The 27,744-nt window shown below is 36.4% G+C and overlaps 3 protein-coding genes across 3 annotated transcripts in view; 1 reads left to right on the top strand and 2 right to left on the bottom strand.

The window, feature by feature from the left end:
• The window catches only part of LOC112046928 (uncharacterized), a 115,347-nt gene that overhangs the window by 61,465 nt on the left and 26,138 nt on the right, over positions 1 to 27,744 (bottom strand). Inside the window, exon 3 of the mRNA XM_052883785.1 lies at positions 11,539 to 11,614. Within this exon, the coding sequence (XP_052739745.1) occupies positions 11,539 to 11,614 (76 nt within the window). The remainder of the gene's footprint in view (positions 1 to 11,538; positions 11,615 to 27,744) is intronic.
• On the top strand, positions 24,940 to 27,015 carry LOC128198401 (uncharacterized). The gene is made up of 2 exons (XM_052883787.1): positions 24,940 to 25,287; positions 26,237 to 27,015. Exons 1-2 carry the CDS (start codon positions 25,110 to 25,112, stop codon positions 26,965 to 26,967), a joined length of 909 nt encoding a protein of 302 aa, XP_052739747.1. The 5' UTR covers positions 24,940 to 25,109; the 3' UTR covers positions 26,968 to 27,015.
• Positions 25,293 to 27,472, bottom strand: LOC128198400 (uncharacterized). The gene is made up of 2 exons (XM_052883786.1): positions 27,035 to 27,472; positions 25,293 to 26,188 (listed from the first exon to the last, which is right to left on the bottom strand). The coding sequence occupies exons 1-2, from the start codon at positions 27,325 to 27,327 to the stop codon at positions 25,306 to 25,308; spliced, it is 1,176 nt and encodes a 391-aa protein (XP_052739746.1). The 5' UTR covers positions 27,328 to 27,472; the 3' UTR covers positions 25,293 to 25,305.

The following is a 27,744-nucleotide window of genomic DNA, read 5'->3' as shown; positions in this document are numbered from 1 at the left end:
TTCAACCCCCAGAACTTGTAAATGGCTCAACCGATTTTAATCAAACATGTCTAAGAACACTCGCAAATGTCACCTTTCATACAAAAAAAACTAAGTTGAAATCGCTTCATCGCTTCATCGTCCGTCTGTTGTCTATGGTGCCAAAGACAGACTGACAGACAGACACGTCAAACTTATAACACCCCTCTTTTTGTATCGGGGGTTAAAAATTAATTTTGAACATGTGAATTAACATCAAAATGGTAATAAAACAGCGAAAGAATAATGAATTTATAACCATCATCAAATAAAATATCCCTTCACAAATTCATTAGCACTAATTAACCTGACAGATTCTCGCGTGCAAAATTATTATAACGACAAGCTTGTTCAAACAAATTAAACATTTAACCCAAAATAACAGAAACAAATTAACTAAAACTTCCATTTACCTCGCACGCTTTGAACGTTTATTAAGTTTACGATCAAACTTATGAGATAACTGGATAACTTGTGGGAAATGGCCGGATTTTGGGTCCATTTTTGTTAGTTCTTTTCAGTTGATGCAAATTCCCGGGTTATTGAAGTAAAAATTCAATACGCATGGGGAGTAAGCTGGTTAGTTCGTTACGAAAAGACGTGTATAGTCTAACAAGTTCGTTGATGACACTTCCATGATATGCGGGCGACGGGGGGAAAGGTGTGAAATCGTGCATGCGGGGAAGTGAGGTGGGTATCATCAAACGTGGGTTTTTAATTCATCGCTACACGTCCCCCGGCTGCGCAGACCGTCGGAAGTGTTACAAACGCTTGCAAAAAAGTTGCCAAGCTTCAGGCGAAACGAACGGACGTTCAGAGAGAGAGCTAATGAAGTTTTACTTGCGTCGTGTGGTTGGCTCGGTGTCTTTTTCTACCTACCCTCCATATTTTTGGGAGAGCAATATTGTACGAAACAAACTGCTTAGTTGGTCCCGTGGTTAGGTTGTATGGTTTCGAATCACGAGCTCCTGTGTTGAGCCTTAATATACGTCATACTGAGCTTTTCTTAGGAAGCTACCATAACTCAAACAGCAGAAGCATGTCACCACTCTGTCATGTTTGTCACAACCTTGGCAAAGGTATTAGCTCAACATTGTGTATAGAAAGAAAAATGAAGTGTTAAAATAGGCAAATAATGTTAAATATTGAACATCCCAGACATGACCCTTCAAATTGCCCGTAAAGTAGGGCCCACTTGGCATAAGCGATTTCTTATTTGTGTGCATAAAATAAAGAACCGGCCCCATGTTACTCGTACTTTCGTTGACTGAAACCGAACCGATGCTGAGACGCGGCACCGAACCACGGCATTGTTGAAGTGTTTCAACCGTTAGCATTCCACGACAGGGCGTCATCGTGAGATCTGCATATTCATCAGATTCTGGATAGGTGAATCTCACCGTTATAGTTCCGTCATTCGGCTCACGTGAGCTTCGCTGTTTGTTGCTTGTTGCTTGTTGCTTGTTGCATCTTTTATTCATTGTACGCAACAAGCTGCAGCTATCGGACCTATAAACTGACTGACCTTGTAGGTAAGATTGATCGATTATTGCCGCTTTGTTGATTGGGAATGTTGTGTATTAGCATAGTGAATTGTAACACGATTCATCATTGTTATTAGGTATGTGTAATTGTGAATGTTATGCCAAAGAGCAGCTTGGATTGTACATAATACGCATAATTAGGTACAATTTATTTGTTGATTGTCTCTGATTTATTACCTGATGGAGTTATTTTTCATTCAATACTCTAGATTCATAGTTTCTCACGTGATACTAAGTGAAAATGAAGTTTGAAATGTCGTAGAAGACTGACTAATGTTCTCGAGGCATCTAAAAGGCTAAATCGGTTGTAGCAGTAGGGGTTTAAGTGGATTGTTTTGGCTAGTAAGCCTTTGGCTGAAGTCTGCCTTTGATTTGAGCTAATCAAAAAAAAAATTTAAAATTTTACTTTAGGAATTGAACGAAAGACCGTTCGGTTATAAAGCAAGCCATTTCAAACTACGGCACTTATTTGATTTATGTCAAAATTAAATGTTTATTCTCCGGATTTTAGTAACAATTGAAGTGGTCATCGTCGGTGTAACTATACGCTGTAAGATCAAAATATATGCACTAATTTTGAGCTTAAATTCACCTATGTTTATCGCCTTTTAGTGTAATACTAATATCCTATTTTGTACTTCCTTGCATGCTTGTATTAGTAGTGTAAATATTATTGTCTAAAACTAAAACCGGAATAAAATACTGCAGAAAGTACTTTATTTTTAGGAAAATTTATACAATTACAGTTTCGCTTCTCAAGCACGAATCCCATTTACCTGCTGTTCGGAAAACAGCTCACGACAACCGGACAGCGTTTGTATACAAATGATGACCACGAGACGACGTGAACAAAGATTTTACGTTAACAAAAGACCTTATTAAGGAGACCGCTTTAAATATAGAAGGAGACTGCATAAACTTGACATTTCAAGTAAACAGTGACATAAAATCAGGGCGTTCAGGGTTGGCGATCACCTGATGAGGCGAGAGATGGCGTTTATTGCTGTCGATGATTAATTAAGACACGACAACTGATGGATTATGAGGCTTTATAACTAGATCTCAAATAGACCTTTATTTTTTTTGATTTATATAATAATCAAGCAATACCAAACATATTACATTATACAATATAATAATCATTATATAAGTTACATTTTATTATATAATGTGGATAATTATGGATACCCAGTTTGGGCGTAGCCTTTTGTCGAGTGAGTGATAATTACGTCCCTGGCACTGCTTCAGGTTTAAATAGTGTTTTGTTGGCTTTGTACTACTCTTGAGAAGCCTTTTTCGACCGTATCGAACCTCTATGTAATCGATCGATCGATGCACCGTACTACCTATGATAGAATCATGGACATACTTTCAGCTTTTATAACAGACTCTATAATCGACATTTTGGATCCTTATCCGAAGCTATTTAGGCTTAAATATCCGGTTAATATGTTCTTAACCACGTTATTATGTCACTGGAGACATAAACACATGAAATACGATACTCGGAATGTTAATCGTAAACGGTTTTCTAGTCCCCTCCCCTTTGTAATAGTCAATAATTAGACACACTCGAGCAAGCAATATCAGATGATAACAGGCATCGGAAATTATTGGTACAGTTAAAATAAGTAGAGTATTCTGTAGTAAAGTATTATTTGCTATTAGACCATTTTCTTTTGCAAACGAATTAGTAGGCATATTATGGTTTGGTGTCTGTGCGAACGACGACGTTGAGAAACGTAATAGCCCAGTGGTTATAACATATGCCTTCGATTTGGAGGGCGTAGGTTCGTTTCCGGTCTGGGGCACGTAACTCCAACTTTTCAGTTATGTGCATCTTGAGAAATTAAATAGGTATCTCGTGTCTCAAACTGTGAACGAAAAACTTCGTAAGAAACCCTTGGAGTTTTTTCAATTCTCTACGTGTGTGAGGTTTGCCTATCCGCATTAGCAGCGTGTTGGGCTATTTGCCTAACCCCTTCCATTCTAAGAGGAGACTCGCGCTAAAAAAATTTATATACAAAAAATAAACCAACCATGGCGCGATTAGAACGTAAGTAACTTAAACCTGCATTGAAACAGCTAAGTGGGTTTTGCCCCAAATTAACTCCTCTAAGAACAAAATGCCTGCTTTGCAATGTTCGATTATAAATAGACAAATATCGAAACTGATGCGAAGTACCAACAAGCGATTCGGTTACTGCTCGAAGCTATTGTACTAAGTTAAAAGCGGTTATAGTATGCGCATTATCATCTGAGTCGTCCGGTCATAAAAGTCAAAAAAGATAGGAATGTGCAGCGCGCCTACCTGCGCACCCTAATTATCGATAAACGGCTACCTGCGCACGTGCTAATGATGAGTCAATAATGATTTGGACGATTCTGATTGGTCGGTTTCTAATGTAATTGCATTGCGTATTTTTTTTGCTATAAATGTGTTTACTGCAATTAAATAAATACATTCATGTGTTACTCGTTGCGCACTATGGATACTAATATATAATAAATTTGGCAGAAGACGAAGATTCTGATGATGAAGACTCAGATGAAGATTAATTTTATTTAGTTAATAATTATATAATATGAAATATGTATTATATTAAATCAAATATTGTTAATTTTTTTAATTTTGTGAACAAGATACGATAATAAACTTTACTTATCGATAATATGTCTTTCATTGTTACACCCTTCACTAGACGGCTCCATAAGACCCATAAGTGCAAGCGAGATAGATATAGAGAAATGATTTATGGCCCTAAGACTCAGTTGTTAATGCTATTAGTATAGCATGCAGGTGGAATGTAAGTAACAATTAGCCGCGGATAATTGGCCTGGCGACAATCGCTCCCACGAGGGTTGGGAGCCATTGTCGCGAGCTTTCACAACTCATTACACAGGACGTGTCGAACGCGCGACATCGCATGACCGGTGTTTCTAAATGCACGTCACGTTAGATTAGTTAGTTAGGGCTCTTAGTAAAAGAGCTCTTGTTTTATACTATGTGGCCGTTGAATGTATCACACGTAATAGAAAAGCTTCATTAATTTAATGTTAACTGACCAAAGTTACTATCTAACCAGCTGGATTATTTATTATCTTTGACGTGATAGCCCAGTGGATATGACCTCTGCCTCCGATTCCGGAGGGTGTGGGTTCGAATCTGGTCTGCATTTTAAGAAATTAAATAACGTGTCTCAAACGGTGAAGGAAAAAACATCGTGAGGAAACCTGCACACCAGAAAATTTCTTAATTCTCTGCGTGTGTGAAGTCTGCTAATCCGCATTGGGCCAGCGTGGTGAACTATTGGCCTAACCCCTCTCATTCTGAGAGGAGACTCGAGCTTAGCAGTGAGCCGTATATGGGTTGATAACGACGACAATGCTAGTTGACATATATGAAATTGAGATTGTATGTAAAAATGTCATGCGGTTCTTACAAATAGATATCACACAGTAGGCAAATTAAATCTTGTCAATTGATTTGATGTTTATTTAATAGGTTGATAATAAAGACCAAAATAGTGGATAGCCAGACAACAGAATCTAGCAGCCATAATGTCTATAGAGCAAAATTAAATGAACGAACCAAGGCATTTTAGTATGTACTCAAAAATCTAATATGTTGTGGACAAATTCCACTATCATATATGGATATTCCAGCCCAGTAGATATGGTCGAAACAAATTCATAGTTCCGGCGAGATTTGTGTAAATTTTCAATGTTCAAAGTTAAATTTCAATAAAACTAGACAGAGGCTTTTCAGTATATTGAAAAGCCTCTGTCCAGTTTTATTAGTATTACCTACTACTCTAATTAGGTTAAAACGTTCGTAAATTAATTGGATAGTTATGACGATGGCCCGAAGCTTCTGATCCACCGCATTAGATACGTATCTCGGTAATCCTCTCGAGTATTTTTATAGCATTTCGAAAGCTCACAATCACGCGCGGCTTTGGGGGTCCACGATGTATTGGTATCGGATGTTGGATTACGTTTTTTGATATACGATTATAGATGCTTTTATTTCATTTAGGTCATTCGTTACTTACATTATTAGCAGTAGAATAGGGATGATGACAGTTTTTTTTAAATTGTATATGAATTTGGAGCATGCTAATAGTAAAGCAATTTTGTAAAAGCAACAGGGTATCTGCGATCATTACTGTAATGCGCCTGTTAAACGCTTCTCTATGCCACGAAATTGATCATATTTAAAAAAACAGGACGGGTAATTATTATTCATCACACAATCAGTACACGTAATAAATAATAAAATTATAAAACCCGACTGACTAACCTGCTCGCACCTAAATTTTGTAAAGTGATTTATAAATAACATTTTTCTAATTGTACGTTTTGTTTAATATAGCCATGTTATACCATTTTGAAATCCTCTTCATGAGCCCATGAATTTGATAACCATATCGCAATATTTGAAATAAAGACGTTTTTTGACTTCGAGTCTATAGCGTTTTACAGTCGTCGTTTTTTTTTATTCACCTATCTAAGAACACTTGGGTTATTAAGACAAATCTAACGATATCTTAATTACGTAAATCCGTTCAGCAGTTTGGAAGATATTAGGTAATAAAGTATATTACATACATACAAGATACGCGCGAAAAACACAACCCTTATTGCAGTCGGGTTAAAATTGAACTTCAGTCAAGGTTGTTCAATATACACATAGTCAAACAAGCTCAGCAACCTAGTGCGATTCTGCGAGGCGCGTCCATCCGTCTACGCGGTTTTTGCTGCGCGGTCCATTTGCCGTGCAATATGTGCGCTATGTGGGCCACCGGACGCACGAACGCGCTCAAATGGAGCGGACATTGAGCTGGGCTACACTCCCGTTCACCGTTCAACGTTGATGCAACGATGCGGTTATACACTATTCTTCAGATGTAGCGGACTTTCAGCTGGGCTACTCTACCGTTCACCGTTCAACGTTGATGCAACGATGCGGTTATACACTATTCTTCAGATGCAGCGGACTTTCAGCTGGGCTACTCTACCGTTCACCGTTCAACGTTGATGCAACGATGCGGTTGTACACAGATCAATTCTTGTTCTTTATACTCGTCGATGTAATATTGGCCTATCGTTCGTTATAAACCCATACACGGCTCACTGCTGAGCTCGAGTCTCCTCTCAGAATGAGAGAGGTTAGGCCAATAGTCCACCACGCTGGCCCAATGCGGATTGGCAGACTTCACACACGCAGAGAATTAAGATTCTCTGGTGTACAGGGTTCCTCACGATGTTTTCCTTCACCGTTTGAGACACGTGATATTTAGTTTCTTAAAATGCACACAACTGAAAAATTGGAGCCGGACCGGATTCGAACCCACACCCTCCGGAATCGGAGGCAGAGGTCATATCCACTGGGCTATCACATTTTATAATACAATTTGAACTTTATTTTTATGGGATGCCAAAAATAAAATTTCAATAACAACGACGTTGCCATGGAAACGAGCGATGTCCCATCGCTGTAACTATACAGAATGTAAAGGCTGTTCTTCAGATGCAGCGGACTTTCAGCTGCGCTACGCTCCCGTTCAACGTTGCTGCAACGCTGCGGTTCTTTGAAAATGACAAGACTGAGAATAGTCCTGTCATTTTATATTAGTAACTTGCAACCGTCTCATCGGAGTTTGGCGGGAAAATCGTAGGAATCACAAGTAGGTCTTGTTTTATTTTCATTGATTTGTTTCAGTTTTGAGTTTTATTGCTTACAGTAGAGTGGATTTTTATTCATTACTAGCGGACGCCCGCGTGGAATTCAGTTTTTCACAAATCCCGCGGGAACCATAGATCTTTCCGGGATAAAAAGTAACCTATGTGTTAATCCAGAGTAAAATCTATTTTCATTCCAAATTTCAGCCAAATCGCTTCAGTAGCCGCAGCGTAAAAGAGGAACAAACATACTTACACACTTAGACACAAACTTTCGCCTTTATAATATTAGTTCATTATAGTTCTGTAAATTAAGCAAAAGTGTTTTGAGTAGGTAATTACTCGATTTTTCTAATTTCCGATTTTGGACTCTATCAAAAGTTTTGGTTAGATTGCCTTCGCCTTACTACGACATGACTTGACTTTAGAACTGACTGACTAACAAAAATGATGGACAATGACAAGAGACGATGGACTATATTTGACCGCTTTCGCAATAGGGCAAATTAAATTATAAAAAAAAAAACCTTCTGGCTATACTGAACACAGAACAACAAACTGCGAAGCCATCATCATTAACAAACCATATATGAAGGTAATATCCACTAGGCTATCATGGCTCATAGTATTCGTTATCAACCCATATTCGGCTCACTGCTGAGTGCGAGTCTCAGAATAAGAGGGGTTAGGCCAATAGTCCACCACGCTGGCCCAATGCAGATTGGCAGACTTCACACACGCAGAGAATTAAGAAAATTCTCTGATATGCAGGTTTCCTCACGATGATTTTCCTTCATCGTTTGAGACACGTGATATTTAATTTTTAAAAATAGCTCATAGTATTATGGGTATTTTTATATATTCCGTGGTATTAAAGAGGGATTTTTTATGTTCTCGTATGTATTACTGACTGACTCCAGTATGCGTCACTTATTATAGTAGATTGTGAAGATTTAGTCTAAGATGGTAGAACGCTAAGCCTCTTAGCAGTAGACTAGGCTAACCTCCCGTTCGTCTTTTCAACGTTGCTGCAACGTTGTGGTTGTATATTTGTATCTATCTCTGAGCTGACTCAGAATAGTCCTATCATTTTAATAGGAAATCTGCATGTATTTTTTGTACTTTTATTTGATTTCTGACTGATACTACTCTAAGCAAAATTTCGAATAAATAATAACAATAATATAATTTATTTGAATGTTTTAATAACGTTAGAAAAGGTAAGAACTAGATAGATTATTGAAAACGGCTATTAGATAGTATAGGCGTACGACCTCAAGGACGGCGCTATTCTGAGTACAGATTCTAGGACGACTTTTTGTGGCAGGCGGAGACGAATGGAGTGTCACTTATATCGGCTAATAACAAATACGAGCGCACCTCTGCACCATTGCAGAGCAAAGAACCAGTATTAGATTAGCTAGGTGGATCTGAGCTCTAGGTATACCTATTTCTATGAGATGCGGGACTTTTGACATACAGTGGGACGTAATTGTGCTAATGATAATGAATATACATATTCTATATATAAAAAAAACCAGACATTCCTCAGTTTATAAAAGGCTTAAAATTTTTGACGACCTCCGTGGCGCAGTGGTATGCGCGGTGGATTTACAAGATGGAGGTCCTGGGTTCGATCCCCGACTGGGCCGATTGAGATTTTCTTAATTGGTCCAGGTTAGGCTGGTGGGAGGCTTCGGCCGTGGCTAGTTACCACCCTACCGACAAAGACGTAACGCCAAGCGATTTAGCGTTCCAGTACGACGTCGTGTAGAAACCGAAAGGGGTTAGATTTTCGTCTTCCCCCTAACAAGTTAGCTCGCTTCCATCTTAGATTGCATCATCACTTACCATCAGGTGAGATTGCAGTCAAGGGCTAACTTGTAAAAAAAAAAGGTGGTGGTAGTGCGCCAGCAATCCTATAAAAGTCATTGCGCACTTCGTTCTGGGCGATTTTCGAACAGCGTCAACAATTAGGATCAAAACTCTGTCCATTTTGAGTTTGAGAATTTGTTATAAGAATTGTTATAATTTGTTGTAATACTCAGCTAAAATTACTAACGAGTTGGACCCTTGATTTTTTTTTATTCTTATTACAAAGTACATGTGAGTGTAAGTAAGTTATTTGTATGTCGTAATTTTTATTAAATTACCCAACTGGTTATTAAAAGCTAATAACAGTGGACTATGGCGCTTATGAGGTAGCTCATTTCAAGACTCTTAATCCTCAAAAGTATAAAACGTAATATTTAATATTTTCTACTAAGTATCATAAAAAAGAATGACCAGTCGACCAATCGAAAAAATTAACTTCGTGGTTTAATCTTTAACGATATTTGAGAAAGGTTGTCGCAAAGTTAAGTGACTAGGCACTTGATTTTTCGACTTGAATTTTGATATTAATCGAAAGATATACCATACCTACCTATTGCTATATATACCATACCTATTGCAATTTAATATTAGCTATAACTTTACAGCTAAACATTTTAAAGACATAAAGTTGATAACTTAACTAACTTTTTGACTGCGGACTATCCACATCCGCTTTCATGACGTATTTCTTTGAACTGACTCGACGACTGTAGATACCAGTATGAAACTGTATGAAAGTCTCAGAAATCCCAATTTAATGATTAACTTTCTACCCGTATGCATTGTTTCTGTGAAGTGACGCGGCAGTATGACAAAAACAAATGACTCGCATAATCCGATAAGTTAGTGACACAATCTCGTTCTTGGGCGAGGGATATCGAAACTAGACTTGTGTCTTGTAGACAAAATAACGGGTCGGGCGATAAAAAACGGCGCTAAATGAATACGCAGTGTTGGATACAGACATTCTGAATAAATATTTTCAACATACTTGTTCGGCTACTCTTATGTGTACAGTCGAATGGAAAAGCGTTGTAGAGAAACGTCAGAAATTATCGATTTTTATATCGCGTGTTAGGAATTATTGAAACAGTAGCGTCTGTAATGTTTTTATAACTCAACAGTGCGAGTCTCTATCGCTCTCTGTCCAACAGAGATTTATAGATAGAAAAAATGTATAGAGAAATAATCAATTCACATATTTAAGTTCTACCGTCCGCGTAGTTCCCGATCCCGTGAAATTCACGGGGATATGCTTAGATAATAGCCTATGATTAGCAAAAGAATTTTCAAAATCGGTTTAGTAGATCCAGATATTACCCCTACAATACCACAAACTTTTTATAATAATAATTCAGATAAAGACGAAGATCTCCCTTGATATTAAGTAACGATGCAGATTGGTGATATAAGACGCATACCTAAAAGAGGTAAAATTAATTCAACTCTGACCGGTTCAATCACTTGGATAGAATTTTTTGGCATTGACATTGAGTTTAAATACGTCTGAAGACGGTCTCAAATACTCCCTAATGAAGTTGACCCACGTACTAGTTCTAATTAACATACATTATTATGCAAGAGTTAACATTTTAAACTACATGACCACATATCAAATTAGTATACTCCTCATCAGGTAAGATCGTAGTGAAATGCAAGTATAGTGAGTCATGTAAAAATAATAGCAATAACAAACAACGCATACATAGCTGCATAAGAGAGGTAAACATAACCCATCATTCAATCATTTCTCAAAAACCCTTTCAATGAAAAATGGTTGATGAATGATTGATAAATGAAAAGTTATTCAGTGAATTTCGCATGCGCCTGTACACGCATAAGATCAGCTTTTGTTTTCAATGCAGCTTACGTTTCTACCAATCGTTCGAGATTACTATCGCTTCGAGTTTGAACTCGAGTTTATTGATAATCTTCGTCTCGTTTTACAAGTTTTCTTTATATTTATGCGACGATGAACATTCTAGATTATGTCTTATTTCATCTTTGACGTTTTACGCATAATTATCGTCTGCCTACGCGGACATTAGATAGGTATTTTAACGAAGTTGTTATTTCAAAATGGTGATAATTTCAACAATTCGAGTATTAAACAAGTACCTCCTACGTTAATTGTGATTGTATCATACAGATTTATTTATAGCAGGTATATCTTACCAATAGGGTATAGTTTCTATGTTAATAAATTTCTATGTTGGTTGTTGAGAAGGTAATACTATCGTTCTAAAATACAAGCGTCTTTCCGTCTGATGAAATAAGACATTCTACTAGAATGTCTCGAACTTCCAGTACGGTCTACTTTTCAAAGTTACATTCGTTATTTCCTTCATTGAATCATTCACTCATTTAATAGTCATGTATTATGATTTTCATGTATTAAGTTTTTAGCACTACTTACACTTATTAAAGCCAATAATACACAAACGACAGACGTCCGTGATATGTGCGGCGCGTGATTCGTCGCCATTTTGGACCTGAAAAAGAAAAAATGTACATTACCAACTGTTTTACAAGTCGAATCTCGAATACATTCCTGAGCAGGTCAAATTTTGGGGAATATTAATTACGAAATTGACTCCCGCAACCCTAAATTCTAGGATATCACGTTCCAGGCACGTAAAAAGACGTTCGTATATTATTCAATTGCAATCCTCTTTCTAAATGTCCTTATGAGTTGTGTTGTGGTTATAGGTTTTAATAATTGTCAGGGAATCTTTCTTTAGACCCCCATTTTACTATTTACGATTCTGGATTAAAAATTCCTCATTTGCATCATAAGCATAAGTATATTGTTTAGGCAATAAGACGTGATATTGTAGTGCTGGTCGATCAATTAGTTTGTTAGTAGGTATGATTATTGTACAACAAACTGCAGTAAACTGCAAAGGAAAAATCTTGATCATCAAAAGGAATCACAGTACTAAGGGGATATCATGTCATGTGGAGTTCTATGTCATTGTTCCGATGGTCATTTTAACTTTTATGAACAATCTAAATAATCTGTAAGCATTTCGATTAAAATATATACAAAGTTATGGATAAGATAACAAACTAAAAAATACGCGTCATATTGAGAACTCTTTTGAAGTCGATAAAAAGGTTGTAAATAAGAAATGTGGCTGTGATTTGCCGTTATATGGATATTCTAAAATATGTTAAGTAACGAGTAAAGGAATTTCGTACGTCCACGTAACCGGATACTAGCTCATCGCGTCGCGGGGTGGCCGCAGTATTTACATAAGTGAAAATATCGGAATGACCGGTAAACTAGTTTGACGGAAGCTTTCTCGACGAGTCAGCGAAAACTGCGCTGACTGTCGACTGTGTCATTGACTCGTTTACGGTCACCATGCTTGTTGGACAAGGTTATTGGGTTGCTAAGGCTCATGAATGCCCACCACACACACACACACACTACACATTGTAGCAGCGAGGTGGGTCTTAACTTCCCCTATATAGAGGGAGGTCTGTCATTGGTCAAAAATAGTTTTTTTTTTATTTTTTACAAGTTAGCCCTTGACTACAATCTCACCTGATGGTAGGTGACGATGCAGTCTAAGATGGAAGCGGGCTAACTAGTTAGGCGGAGGATGAAAACCCACTCTCCTTTCGGTTTCCACATGACGTACCGGAACGCTAAATCGCTTGGCGGTACGTCTTTGCCGGTAGGGTAGTAACTAACCACAATCTCCATCTGCCCAGCCGGGGATCAAACCAAGAACCTCCGTTTTATAAATCCATCGCGCATACCACTGCGCCACGGAGGCCGTCAAAAAGTTTGATTTATTATGGTAAAACGAATTTTAAAGTTGCCTTACAGTGACAATTTTTTTAAATTTTTGAACTTATTTAACTGTTAATTCTTAGTTTTAATTTAATTATTAAAATGTACATACTCGAAAAAAAACTGGTCTTCGCTATATTAATTTAAATTTTGTTGATCTAAAATATATAGTATCTAATATGCATGCGAAGTCAACATGGGTCTCAAGTTATTTATACTTATTCGACCAACAAGTAAGAAATCAGCTAATTTATCAGTAGCTTAGCTATAAATATAAATCCCTCGCTATAATTTGCCGCATTCGCCAATTACAATAATTTACAATTACTTACAAATCTTATAAGTAATATCTAACAAATTGAGGTAAACGCATTTCCTACTGAGTAAGTATAATTTACTACTCTTGAAAACATAATTATAATGCTATTTAAGAGATTATTGTAGTTTGAGTTATTTTGATATTAAGTTCGATATACGATGACATTTAAGTTATTTTATTGATATATCTTCTCGTTTTATATCATTAACAATCATTAAATCTCTACTGTTTTGGGTTTTGAAGTAGGTTCAATTTTTCCTTAAAGTTACGTTAAAGCGAAAAGGTAAATATTTTAGTCTATTTGAGGTAACATTTTGTTACATATTTGCTAATAAAGTTATTTTATTGATATATCTTCTCGTTTTAATTCATTAACAATCATTAAATCTCTACTGTTTTGGGTTTTGAAGTAGGTTAAATTTTTCCTTAAAGTTACGTTAAAGCAAAAAGGTAAATATTTTAGTCTATTTGAGGTAACATTTTGTTACATATTTGCAAATAAAAATAAAATATTTAGGTATTTTATTTTTATACTAGCAATTATGTCAAAATTAGTTTGCTAGAGATTGAACTTCAAATTGTTAAGTATAATAGTAAGTAACTTGCACAGTTCCTGTAACCAAAAGGCACGTCAAATCTCCACCTACTCGAGCAGTAACTTGCACAGGGCCTGTAACCAAAAGGCACGTCAAATCTCTTTCTACAAACGCTAACGCTTCGTAAACTAGAAAAGTTTATGGGAATGACAGATCCGATCGATAACTTGATCACGTGACCTGACGATAGCAAACATCATTCCCATAAATTTTTGAATTTTCGAAGCGTTTGCGATCGTAGAAAGAGAATCGACGTACCATTTGGCTACAGGCCCACTTTATTTCCCTTTAATCACTCGTATTGATAAGAATGAGAAATTGCATGCTCTGTTGCGATAATGTCTTTATTGAAACAGCTTTGCAGTTATAGATTCTTTGAAGCGGAAATTGTAAACGATTGCGGGTGTATGTGGGCAGACTTGTCAGCTCTTTGTCCATTATTTAACCGTAATTTCGTTTACAATCACTTTTGAATTCAAGTTTAACTATCTGTAAAGACTCTATCACTGGTTCGGAAGGCGCAGGATCGTCAGAGAAGAGTTGGCAAGAAAATGAACATTTTTTTAAAAGTTAAAATTTATTTTGCCAATTAAAGTCGTTTTGGATTTTTATATAAGACTAGCGGATTCCCGGGACTTCGTCCGCGTAAAAATCGCTATCGCAAAAACCATTCACAGCAAACGTTAACTAATAGGTAACCTCCCTGCCAAAATCTTTGTACTCCTTAATCCGGCCTTGCAGCAAAATTGGCTTGTAACGAACGTTTACCGACTAAAACCCACCTCTCTACCAAATTTCATGTTTGTCGACATTAAGGCCCTATAGTGCTGACAGTATTCAAGGTGTCCTCACGATGTTTTTTCTTCACGTTTGCGACATGAGATATTTAATTTCTTAAATTGCACATAACTGAAAAGTTGGAAGTGCATGCCCCAGACCGGATACGAACCTATACGCCCTCCGAATTAATCCACTGGGCAAACACGAAACAATCGGCTGATGATAGTGGTAAGTATTCCTAAACCATTGAATAATATTTTATAGTATGCATTTTATGTCCATCAATCCTGTGGATGAGCGAAGCGTATGCGTGAAGAGTAAATCACTTAAACACTGTTTAAAGATAACATGTTATATGTAAAATTGCATGTTACCTATCTTTATAGCATGAGTTCTCTAGTATTAAACTGTAAGATATCCGTCCAGAAGGCAATTATGCTGGCTCAGTTTTATAAGTATTGCTATTATATTATTGAAAGCTGGTATGGAGTATGGACATGCGGTTTCTTAATGCTAGATGCACTTTCCCTGTAGAATGTGGTATAATTAGAAATTAGTGACCATTTTACATCTTGAAACTCCTATTTAATAATCAAGCAGTTATGTAAATATATTTCGTATATTATAAATGCTAAAAGAAGTCTTTGTTAGATCAACGAGTTTTGCTTGCGGAAATAATCTAGACAACACTAAAATTGCCCTTTAAAACGTTTCTAATCACTATCAGTATGACATTTTTAGACATCTATACACAGGATGTCCCGAAAATATTACGATATACTCTACAAGGTGATAGCTGACATCAAGGCCTACTAAAATAACTGAATATATAATAGCCCAAATTTTACGGTTTTAAAGTTATATTGATTTTTCTACAAAATACACTACCTTCAGTGCAATTTAGTCGTACTTTATGCTGAAACATTAATTAGTTTATCGCGTACAGAGATACTACTTTACTCGTAAAATACCAAATGATCTACAGCGTTTAAAATTTCACTTTTAGTATAATCAAACAAACAGGTAGACAAATATTTAAAGTCTATGTTTTTTTTGTATTCTCTTACTCTTCTTTATTTGCTCTATATTAGGATACAATTTTTTCAGTTAGCGTTCATCAAGTAGCAATTCTTTCCCTGTATTTTTGTGTGTACCTATTGAAGAAATCCGTATGAAAATACGATGATTATTTTTTTTAATTTATCGCGTTTAGACAGATACTACGAGTATTTTACTCGTGAGTTACCAAATGACCTTTAGCATTTAAAAAAGTGTGATCAGACAAATATTAAGACTGTAATGGATTTTTTTGTGTTCTCTTACTCTTCCTTATTTGCTCTAAAATTTTCGAGTCAATTTTCAAGTCAATTAGCGTTCATCAAGTAGCAATTTTCTGCCTGTATTGTATTTAAACCGCGGCAGCCGAGGTCGCCATAACATTTCAATATGGAAGGCACTTCCGATACGATTCAGTATTGTAATGGCCGCTCTTAATACACCCGACCGCAAGCCGCAAGCGATCGTGCGATGAAAAATCGTATGATTTTTTGCTCGGAACGAAAGTGCATTATTACAGTGAGGAATGCGCGGCAGCGAGAACGCATCGCGCTTGATTAGCTCGCCACCTATCGTGCAGAAATTTTGAACTCCTATAGCATTTCAATACATAGATACATACGTATGTACCTAACTGAAATATCTATACTAAATGTTATAAAGCTGAAGAGTTGGTTTGTTTGCTTGAACGCTTTAATTTCGGAAATTACTGGTCCGATTTGAAAAATTCTTTTAGTGTTATATAGCCCAGCAATTATTATATTGAGCAAGGCTATGGGATATAGGCCACGCTAAAACCAATAGGAGCAGAGCACCAATGAAGAATGTTTCAAAATCGAGGTATTTCCTGAGAGGTTACGCTGCGTGCGTTGTGTAAACGGTCAAAGTTTCGTAAAAATCATGTATGACAGAATTTTTCCCCTTTAAAAGTTAATCTATAGTAGATATAGCCAGACGAGAAAATTAAAAACTTCGCCATTGTCGCCGTGAAACCAACTATTTTTTTGTACTAGTAGTACAGACTTTTTTGGTTTTCCCAATCCAGTACGTGAATTCGGTAAAGTTACAGCGTCGTTACATTGTTCGTTTTCATGGCAACTTCGTTGTTAGTGACGAGAAAGTACACAAACATAAAGTTCAAATTCGAACAAGATGTGTTACAGGCGAAAAGTTCATCGACGAGTGCAAAATACCAGAATAGCAAGGCTTTTTAAATTTTTGTCAACGCTTGATCCTGTTTAGGAGACTTTTTTAGGATACCGAGCTTTAATAGGTTCAAACCTCAAAAATCTTGAAGATTTTTGTATTTTTGATGCCCCAAATTGCAAAGAATTATTATACCAATCAAACTTATCGTATAGTTAATGTATTATCATTCCCAAGTCCATCTTTGGTATCTTGTTTACAAAATATCAAACGCTGAAATCAGAGAAGGCTAGATTATATTTTATATACCTATAACCATACATTTTATGTGTAAAAATTTGCATAATTCTTTAATATTGTTAAAGCAACCTCGATTTTACAAGGAAACCTCTATTTTATTCCGAGCTTAATTGATAACTACGTGCATAATGTAAAAATTATACGTGTAGTCTGTGGGTACATAAAAATATACGACCGTACTCAAAGTGAAAATTGTACATTAAGTTTTCATTGAAAAAATACTTTTACCACACACATTGATGCATTTAAGCAGTGGTTTTATCGTTACGAACAATCTTATGAATGTGAGACGATAAATTTAAACTCAGTAATAATATGTCGTTGTCGACGTTAAGGTGATATCTCACAGGCTATGTGGTAGTCGTGATAATAATTATGTTTCTAAACGAAGAATTATTAATTTATTAGCTGACGCCGCGCGGTTTTACCCGCGTGGATCCCGTTCCCGTAGGAATACAGGGAAAATATATAGCCTATATAAATGGGCTATCTAACACTGAAAGAATTTTACAAATCGGACCAGTAGTTCCTGAGCCTAGCGCGTTCAAGCAAACTAACAAGCAAACAAACTCTTCGGCTTTATAATATTAGTATAGATTTCTTTTATTTGTGTATCTTTTAGAACTCTTTACTATGTTTAGTTTTGACGGTGGGAACTGCAACTGTTTATAAGTTACAACTGTATAAGAAACTAATATTATAAAGACGACTGCGTAACTATGTAAGTATGTAAGTTTGTTACTCTTTCACGTCACAATTCCTGAACCGATTTTGCTGATATTTAGAAAGAAAATAGATTATACCTTTGCTACATCTTATCTTCACACGTTAACTACTTTTTAACCCCAAATATTCTGCAGGGGTTGTGAAAAAGAAATTAATAAAATAAATAAAAATATTTTCAACAATTTAATTTATAATGTAAATTATTATGTAAATAATGCCGTTTACTTATTTCATAATTATTTTTTCATTTTTTGATTACAAAAATATCCCTACGGAATTATGAAGACTGAAACAAGAACAGGAGAGCAATTCTGTAACTATATTTATTAAAACATCGTTACAGAATAACCCTCATATACTCGTACCTAATAGTATACGAGCATTAAATATATAAAACCAAACAATTTGTCTTCACTTTTGAAAAACCGTTCTCTTTAATCACATGATTGATAGGTCATCTTTATTGCGTGCAAAATAACAGGAAACTTCGTACAAAAATACTGGAAGCCCTTAGAAATCTCTGCCGCTTCGCAAGTTTTTGCTTTAATTATAAACGTCCATACCAGAGCTTTCATTAATCAAAATTGTAAACCAGGTACTTTTTCTCAATATACCTGTTACTGAAGGATCGTATGGTACCTACCTACGAATTTTTAAGTTCTAGGTTCGAACCTTGGGTTGAGCATACCTCGGAGAGTACGTTAACGGATAGGTAACTAAAAGTAAGAGGTGCCGAGCCGGCTTCGAACCTTCGCCCTTCGAATCGAAGGCGGAGGTCATAATGTTAATTATATTAGGTCCTAAAGCTCGTCAATCCGCATTGGAGAAGTTTGATGTGTCTAAGCCCTAAACCCCATTCCCCTAACAGAAATAAGAGAATTTGTGTACCACTAGTATGTATCCCAATACAGGTGCACCATAGATTAAAAACTCTTTAGAGATAATCCTATACAAACTTGACTGGGATTCAGACGCAGAAAAGCAGCGCTATTCTGCAACGATGTTTTATAACTCGACAGTATGAGCTTCGAACTCACGTCTATTTGTCTCTATCTAACTCGATACTATAAACAAAGAACGATAGATACAAACTCGAAGCTCACTCTGTCGAGTTATAAAAACATCGTTACACAATAACGCTAATGATGGCGTTATGCTCTTCGGCGCTGTAGTGTACAGGCGTCTCATTAATAACTTTGTCGTTAAAAAATGTTGTACCAGAAAGAAAAAGCAAAAATCGAAAATTACTCTACATATACACCCCAAACAAAAACCGTAAAGGTGTTTATCGAAACTTATACAGCAATAAACAACCCAAAATTACAAAAAATATTTCATCGGCTAACTATACAAGTTTTATCTTTAATGAAATCTGCTTTTGGCAACGTGTGAGTAGTGCTTTTAGGTAACGTTGTGAAGAATGCGAAAATCGATTTTATAATATGTAGCGAATTCATTAACTTCAGGCATGTTTCATATTTATATTATAACAAAGGATAAACCGGCAACCTTAAGTTTCGTTTTCACGTTCGTTCCTTATCCTTTAGAGTGCCGTCACGTACCATTTCAAGAACTCCTGCGTTTTATTTAACTTTGAAAGAACCAGAGCTCGTAGAATAAAGATTTTGGCAAACCTAAGGCAAGCACTTGTTAATATTATCTAGTAGATCAAAGAAGCAAAACTTTTAAGTTTCGCAACTATCAAGATATTGCTTAGATTGTCTAGCGTTTGTCTTGGTAGCTGGTAGATCCTAGATTCAAATCCTATGTCTATAAAAAATAAGTGTTATTGATCGACTTATTATACCTTAGCTTATGAGATTCTTGACTTTGCCATTATAATTATTTTAATTGTTAATTTCCCTTACATTTTAGTTTAATCATATTATAAGTTTTTAAAAGGTCTCTGCAGTGCTGTAAATGCTTTTAAAAGATTTCCGCAATATAAGACTTTTGTAACTGATTTATATGTATATCGTACTAGCCGACGCCCGCGACTTCGTGCGCGTGGAATTCAGTTTTTCACAAATCCCGCGGGAACCATCGATTTTTCCGGGATGAAATGTAGCCCATATTGTGTTAATCTGGAGTAAAATCTATTTCCATACCAATTTCAGCTAAATCGCTTCAGTAGCTAAAGTAGGAGGAACAAACATACACGCTTACACCCACACTTGCACACAAACTTTCGCCTTTATAATATTAGTGTCATATATAATACTAGCGGACGCCCGCGACTTCGTCCGCGTAAAAATTGATGTAAACTTCTCTACCTCTACCTTACCCTGCTCGTAAACCTACCCAACCCTACCCTACCCTACCCTACCCCTACCTTACTCCTACCCTACCGCTAACGCTAACCCTTCCCTCCCTCCACCTTACCCTACCCTAACCCTACCCGTAACCTATCCATACCCTATCCTACCCTACCCCTAATCTACCCCTACCCTACCCCTACCTTACTCCTACCCTACCGCTAACCCTAACCCTTCCCTACCCCTACCTTATCCCTACCCTAACCCTACCCTACCCGTACCCTACCCCTACCCTACCCTACCCTTATCTTACTCCTCCCCTACCCTATACGTTCCATATCCTTCCCCTACCTCTACCTTGCCCCTACCCTACACTACCCCTACCTTATCCGTACCCTACCCTACCCTACATTTTCCCTAAATTACCCCTTCTCTACCTCTAGCCTATCCCTACCCTCAGCAAAATTGGTCCAGCCTTTTGTGCGTGGTGCAATGACCAAAAGACTATAATTTCCCAAGCTACTTCTATGCTAATACTATAAAGAGGTAAAGTTTGTGTGGTTGTCGGAGGTAATCTCTGGATCTACTGGACCGATTTGGAAAATTCTTTTACCAATAGAAAGCTACATTATTTGCGAGTGTCATAGGCTATGTTTGGTCCTCATATTCATACGGGAACGGAAACCACGTAATTGAAACCGCGGGGCGTCATATAGCGGCATTTCTGCGACTTTCAGAAAATTTGTATTATCTCCGAAACTATATAACTAATTAACATACTGTAAAGGGCAAATCTTATCTCTATAATATCCTTGTGATTATTAAATCATTTATTTAGATAAGGATTTAAGTTTAGTTGTGTAAATAATGACGTAAACCTTAGTTTAAAATTTAAATTATTTATTAAAGTACTAAAGGTACTATATCTGCTAAAATATAAAAGATAGATATATGGTGTCGCGGACTTTTTTGTAGAACTTTTAAAGGTTCAAAAAGCCTCCATACATTTATTTCAGTTATACGCAATGGTTGAGGCAACGCATGCGAATAAGTAAGTTTTTCGGTCTGACCTGTAAGAGAAAACCCGCGATATCTCAGTAGTTATATATGATAGAAATATAAAATATAGCCTATAGCACTCCCCGATAACGTAGCATGTTACTAGTGAAAGAATTTTTAAAATCGGACCAGTAGTTCCGAAGATTACCCCATTTCAAAAAATTGTTACAAACTTACAAACTTACAAACTTTACCTCTTTATAATATTATAGTCCACAACTTTAGGTTTTTTACACAACAATAATACTACTCAAAAAGGTTCTTTTAAGCGACACTTTTCGTTTCGATTCACATACATTTTATTTTTAATAATAAGCTTTACAGCTCTGGGTTCTAGCCCTTTTGAGTCCGGATTCACATACAACAAATTAATTATCACGGACCAATTATAGAAAGACCTGCCCCGCAAGACGTTACCTCTCTGTCAAACAACCAACGATCTAACGCGTTATCGATTGTATCGATGTTTCATTGTTGTAATCGTTTTCGTCGTCTAAAAAGCTCCCTAATAATTCCGGTTTGTGTAGTAAGTAGTCAGTCAGTCAATGGCATGAAAAACGGTCAACAACTTCTAATTCACTAAAAGATGACGTGACGTTTAATTTGAAAATATTTCTATTTTATTTTTGTTATTCTTTACATGGTAGCCCTTGATTTCAGTCTCACTCAGTAACTGATGTTCAGTCAGTAACTGATGATGCAATCTAAGATCGAAGCGGGCTAACTTGTTAGGAGGAGGATGAAAATTCACACCCCTTTCAGTTTCTACACGACATCGTACCGGAACGCTAAATCGCTTGTCGGTACGCCTTCGCGGTCGAAGCCTTCTACCAGCCAGACCTGAACCAATTAAGAAAACCTCAATCGGCCCAGCCGGGAATCCAACCCAGGACCTCCGTCTTGTAAATCCACCGCGCATACCACTGCGCCACGGAGGTCGTCAAAAACATAATTATAATTAATAATAAATTAAAACAATATATAAAAGAAAAATCGATTCTATTCTTCTAACGAACGAACGAACAGCAAAACATTGATCCATTAATTGAATATTCTGTGTACAGATTATAATTATTATTTATTCTTGTTAAATTTTTTCGATGTGTGAGTTTACCTCGTCCCCCTCTAAAAACGACAGACAATTTTGTTTCTGCATTTGGGTGCGATGCATTTCCATGTCTAATTCCTCTATGTTAATTAAATAGAGTTTGCAGAAATACAACACAAACGACATAAAAAGAACCTTAAATACCCCAAGCAGACATGAGTCACAAACCATTTTGAAAAACAAAGATTGAGTTTTATGGGTATTAAAATGCATTTATAAAATTAAATAAGAGCTTTAATTAATTTTATAAATCGTATTATCGTATTATCATATCAAAAGAAGAAAGAAGTTGTAATTCAAATGATGTTTTCTTTTATTATAATGTGAATAAAATATTTTCATTTATTGCAGAATTACCTTAAACTATGATTATTTTTTTGATTTTGTATTAAGTGAAAGAAGATTTGAGATTTGACAGTTCACACTTCACAGCACAGAACACTACTTTATTTTTTGTCTGTGACTAATACTCCTACTTCACAGTATTCGTTAACTAAATCCAGTTTGTTGTGCGTATTTTCTTCCCTTATTTCGTTTTGTTCTCGTTTCGTTGTTATTGTTTATTATTGTTATTTGTTGTTCGTTTACTGTTTTTAATTTTATTTAGTTTAGTACGAAATTAAATTAGCACTTTAAATCTTAATATTTTACAAATAGAGGCCTAAATTGAAAAGTAGTGTCTTAACAAACTCATCAAATTCTACATAAAAACGTATATCTAACAATAACCCACACTACGAGAAAACGAGTAAAAACTACTTGTCAAGTTTTTAATTTACGCCTATAATCGCGTACATAATTTTCATAGTCAAGCTACAGTTTTCTATTAGTAATTGAGTTACAGATAGAAGGACAGACGGACATGGGTATGGGTATCTTCAAGTCAAGAGTGAATAGGCATCTTCTAGGCAAGCGCGTTCTACCAAAGGCTGCCTCATAGCTTACAATCTAGCGTACAGCTAAGCGGTGCTTGCTTATACATAATAAAAAAACAAAACTATAAGGGTTCTTTATTGACCACGGAACCCTAAATATAAGTGAAACATTATCTGTTCGATAAATAACAGTTTATAGGAACATAAAATATAAAAAAAATTGTCTATCAAAGGAAGTTTTATTTCATGACAATATTCGTGAATAATGCTTTAGTAAAATGTTGAGCACCCCTGAATCATATGTTTTTGTTTATTTACATTGTTTAAAATACCTACCCGATCTGACTATAGTATAGATTGAATGTTTTTCAGCTGTTTGATTGTTTCCAATTTACATTTCCAATAAACAAATCGAACCAAGCCTTATTATTTGAGTGAGATAAGAAAATATGAATTTTTAAAATCGAAGCAAACTGGGAGTTGTTCAGACACAAGAATATGTTTAAGATTGCTTACAGCTCATGTTCCGTAGTACAAGTTAACCACTAGTTAGGTCATCAATACGAACTGAATGGCCCATAACAATAACAATGCAATTTAACTGCCGCGCACTGCAATCTCGACGGAGTTTAGAATAATTCCGAGTCGAACGACAAAGAGCAAGTAGAGAGACTTTATGCCCTGCACACCTGTTATTACCGTGGCCACATTTCAAAACCTAATCACAGGATCGGCCACGGGGGACCATTGACTAGGTGCGATCTACCTACGGTTTTGTTGTGGACTGACTTATACTTGGGCTATTGAATATGGTGATAAGTAAGTTAAATAGGCGGTAAAGACAATTATGCAACTTACTTATAGGTAGTTCGCAAGTCTACGAGTATCTAGAGGAGCATGAAGTATTTCAAACTAGCGGACGCCTGCGACTTCGTCTGCATAGAATCCAGATTTCACAAATCCCGCGGGAACCATAGACTTTTCCGGGTAAAAAGCAGCTTATGTCTTAAACCAGATAAAAAAATGTTTCCATTCTGAATTTCAGCCAAATCGCTTCAGTCGCCGGAGCGACAAGGAAGAACAAACATACACACTTACAAACAAACTTTCGCATTATAACAATGATGACTAACTATTTGCGGTTTTAAAAAAAAGAAATATTTATTTTAAATATGTTTTGCGTCCACCCAACCTAGCATGCGACCAATGACATATCTCGTGAAGAGAAATAGACAAATGTCAACCAATGGCGGTGGAGTAGCCCCAGCGGCATCTCTTTCGCCCCAACGCAATGACAGATATAGCGATATTTCCGGTTGTGCCGCTATTGGTTGCTATTTCTCACACGATATATGTCGTTAGTCGCATGTTGAACCTACAGGTCTGAGGACTCCACGTCTTTAAGAATGACGAACATAACATTCGAAATTAGAACCTTCCTTTTTTAGTTACCATTCTAAAACCAATAAGATCACAATCGAAAGCTATACCACATAGCGCAGTTCATTGTCATGGGTCGGTCATGGGTCAGGTTATGAGTTCAAGCAATCATTGTTCAATAACAACCCGCGGCGAATAAAGGCTAGATACAATACCAAGGTGCGCCGTTTAAAATATGTTTATTTGGGAACATATCTTCGTAAGGAAAAACGCATTACGTGGGACTTTTCTACTAACACTCTTTCAGTTGCATGTACTTTCAGTGTAATATATAGTTTTTAGTGGAGAATTATTACTTTGACTATTTCAACTGCATACTACATGATCAGGCTTCCCTGACTTAGTCTTAAGGGCCAGGCCACAACTGTGCGTTGCGGCGTCGCATCGCAAAAATCAACGACGCCGCACAACGCATCGTGGAAATTTCCGATGCGCTGCGCAACGTACAAATCTGCGATGCGACAACGCGTTGCCGTTTAGTCGGTGTCCATACTTTGAACGACCTGCACGTGTTTTTTAAGCGATATGGCGGAGTACGATGTCGACCACCTGATATCTTTAATTTACGAACGTCCCGTCCTTTGGGACAAAACTATATCACAATTCAAAGACAAAAATTTAAAAACAGAAGCATGGAGGGAAGTGTGTACAAGTTTATATTCAAATTTTGAGGAGTTAAATACTGTTGAAAAATCAAAAATCGGTAAGTACTTATAAACATTTATATTTTCGTTAACTGCCAACTTAGAGCTCCAATATTACTATTAAAATAATTACAAAATTCGTTTCTGATTATGTTAGCTTCTGTTCTACTTTCATGTGTTGTTTCGTGTAAAATTTGCAAAGAATCGTCAATAATCATTTCTTCAAACGTTTGTGCGCCATCTCGATTCAATACAAAGTTGTGTAATACACAGCATGCTTTTATAATGTCTATTGTGAAATCGTAAGAAACATTAATGGGTCGGTGAAATATGCGCCATTTATTTGCGAGTATGCCAAAAGCGCTCTCAACATATCGTCTGGCTCGGCTCAAACGATAATTAAAAACTCGTTTTTCTATCGATAAAAACTTCCCAGAATATGGGCGCATTATATTTTTTGTCAGTGGTAATCCTTCATCCGCCACGAAGACAAAAGGAATTTCTTTTTGAAAGCCAGGTAACGGTTTTGGCGGAGGTATAGATAATTGACCTTTTTTTAATAAGTCGTATAGTTTTGAATTTTGAAAAACAGTGGAGTCACATTCCTTACCATATGCACCTATATCGACATATATAAATTTGTAATTCGTATCAACAAGTGCTAATAGAACAATGGAATTATAATTTTTATAATTGAAAAATAGGGATCCACTGTGATCCGGGCTCAATATACGAATGTGTTTTCCATCTAGCGCTCCTATACAATTAGGAAAGTTGGTCTTTTTTTCATACTCTTGAGCAATTTGTTCCATCAGCTCTGTTGTAATTTTTGGTAATTCCAACCTTTTAAGAATGTTCCATAAAATACGACAAACAAATTTTACTATTTCTGTTATTGTAGATTTTCCACGATAATATGTGAAATGCATATCTTTAAAAGTATTTCCCGTCGCCAGGTACCTGAAAAAAAAAAAACAAAATAAATCATTATTCTTCATATTTTTTTAGGTAACGATGTCATAAAAAAATGGAGAGGAATCAAGGATAATTTTACAAAATACGAAAAAAAATTAAACGAGCAATGTAAATCCGGAGCTGGGGCCAAAAAAATTAAACAATATCATCTATACGACCAGCTCCTATTTCTGAAAAAGAATTTTCAAAATAAAACAACATCAAGTCTTGACGATGAAGAAATAAGACCAAGCACCTCAACCCAACAAAGCCAGCAACCTGTCATGCCACGTTACCAGCCTGCATCGCGTAAAAGAAAAATTGACGAAGACGAATTTGAGAAGAATATTATAGCTGCTTTAAAAACACCTGAAAGTAGACATTTATCTTTTTTTAAAGGAATTTTGCCATCATTGGAAAAATTGAATGATAATCAAACAATAATTTTCCAAAGTCGTGTCCTACAGATATTAACTGATTTACACCAACCATCATACTATCCCAGCCACTATCAAACTTCACAAACATCCGTCCAAGCAAACTATCAAACATCTCAAACAACTGTTCAGACTGGCTATCAAACAGCTCAAATGTCTATGCAGAGTGGCTACCAAACATCCATTCAACGCAGTGCCTTCCAAAGCGGATGCGAAACATCACCGGCACCTATGCAATCGTCTCCACAAACGCCAAGGAATGATGATGTAAATGAGCCAGAACAAATTAATTTCGATGAGGAACTAACAAATTTGACGAATGACACACAATCGGAATACGAGTTTTGAATAACACTAAATTGTGAAAATGATTAAACAGTATGATTATAGTATAAATAGTTTATTTTTTTCTTACCTTATAGTTAATCCCAGCATCTCCAGAGGTTCGATGGGTTTTCTAAATATGTATTTCTTTTGTAAATGAGGCTTTATCAAACTAAGAAGCTCTTCAAAACATCCTACACTCATCCTAAAGTAATCGAAAAATTTAACCTCGTCCACTTTTAGCGCCTCATATTTCCTTTTGAAGTGGTTTCCATCTTTATTCATAATTGTCAGTAATGGGTGCACCCAGTACTTTCTTTTCTGTTTCTTTTTCTTAATACGCCTTAACGCAAGCAGAAGTAGAACACGCGCAGTGCGATCCATGTCTCACTAGAAACTGAAACGTTGGTTAGCGTCTTTACGTACGATGTCGTATGCGATGAAATTTTTGCGTTGCGACATCGCATCGCATAGCTGTGCGATGTTGTTTTTACGATGCGACGCCGCAACGCACTGTTGTGGCCTGGCCCTAAGGTGTGCTTACTGAGTTTTTTATCCTGGATTTTTACTGAGAATTCTTGGTAAAAATCTATTATTACTATATTACTAGCGGGCCCGGTCAAGCTTCTATTTGAATTCAACTCGTTCCTTACCCCTAATCTATTCTACTGCCACCCTACCCTATGCCTATCCTACGCCTACCTTACCCCTATCGTACCCCTGTCCCTATACCCTATTTTTAGGGTTCCAAAATACTTACCATATTTTTTAAATATGATCGATATTCCCATTCCCTCTAAA

The sequence above is a fragment of the Bicyclus anynana genome, chromosome 10 (assembly GCF_947172395.1).
Source record: "Bicyclus anynana chromosome 10, ilBicAnyn1.1, whole genome shotgun sequence".
Taxonomy (NCBI): domain Eukaryota; kingdom Metazoa; phylum Arthropoda; class Insecta; order Lepidoptera; family Nymphalidae; genus Bicyclus; species Bicyclus anynana.
The sequence above is the reverse complement of the archived record's forward strand: the minus strand, read 5'-3'. Positions and strand labels throughout refer to the sequence as shown.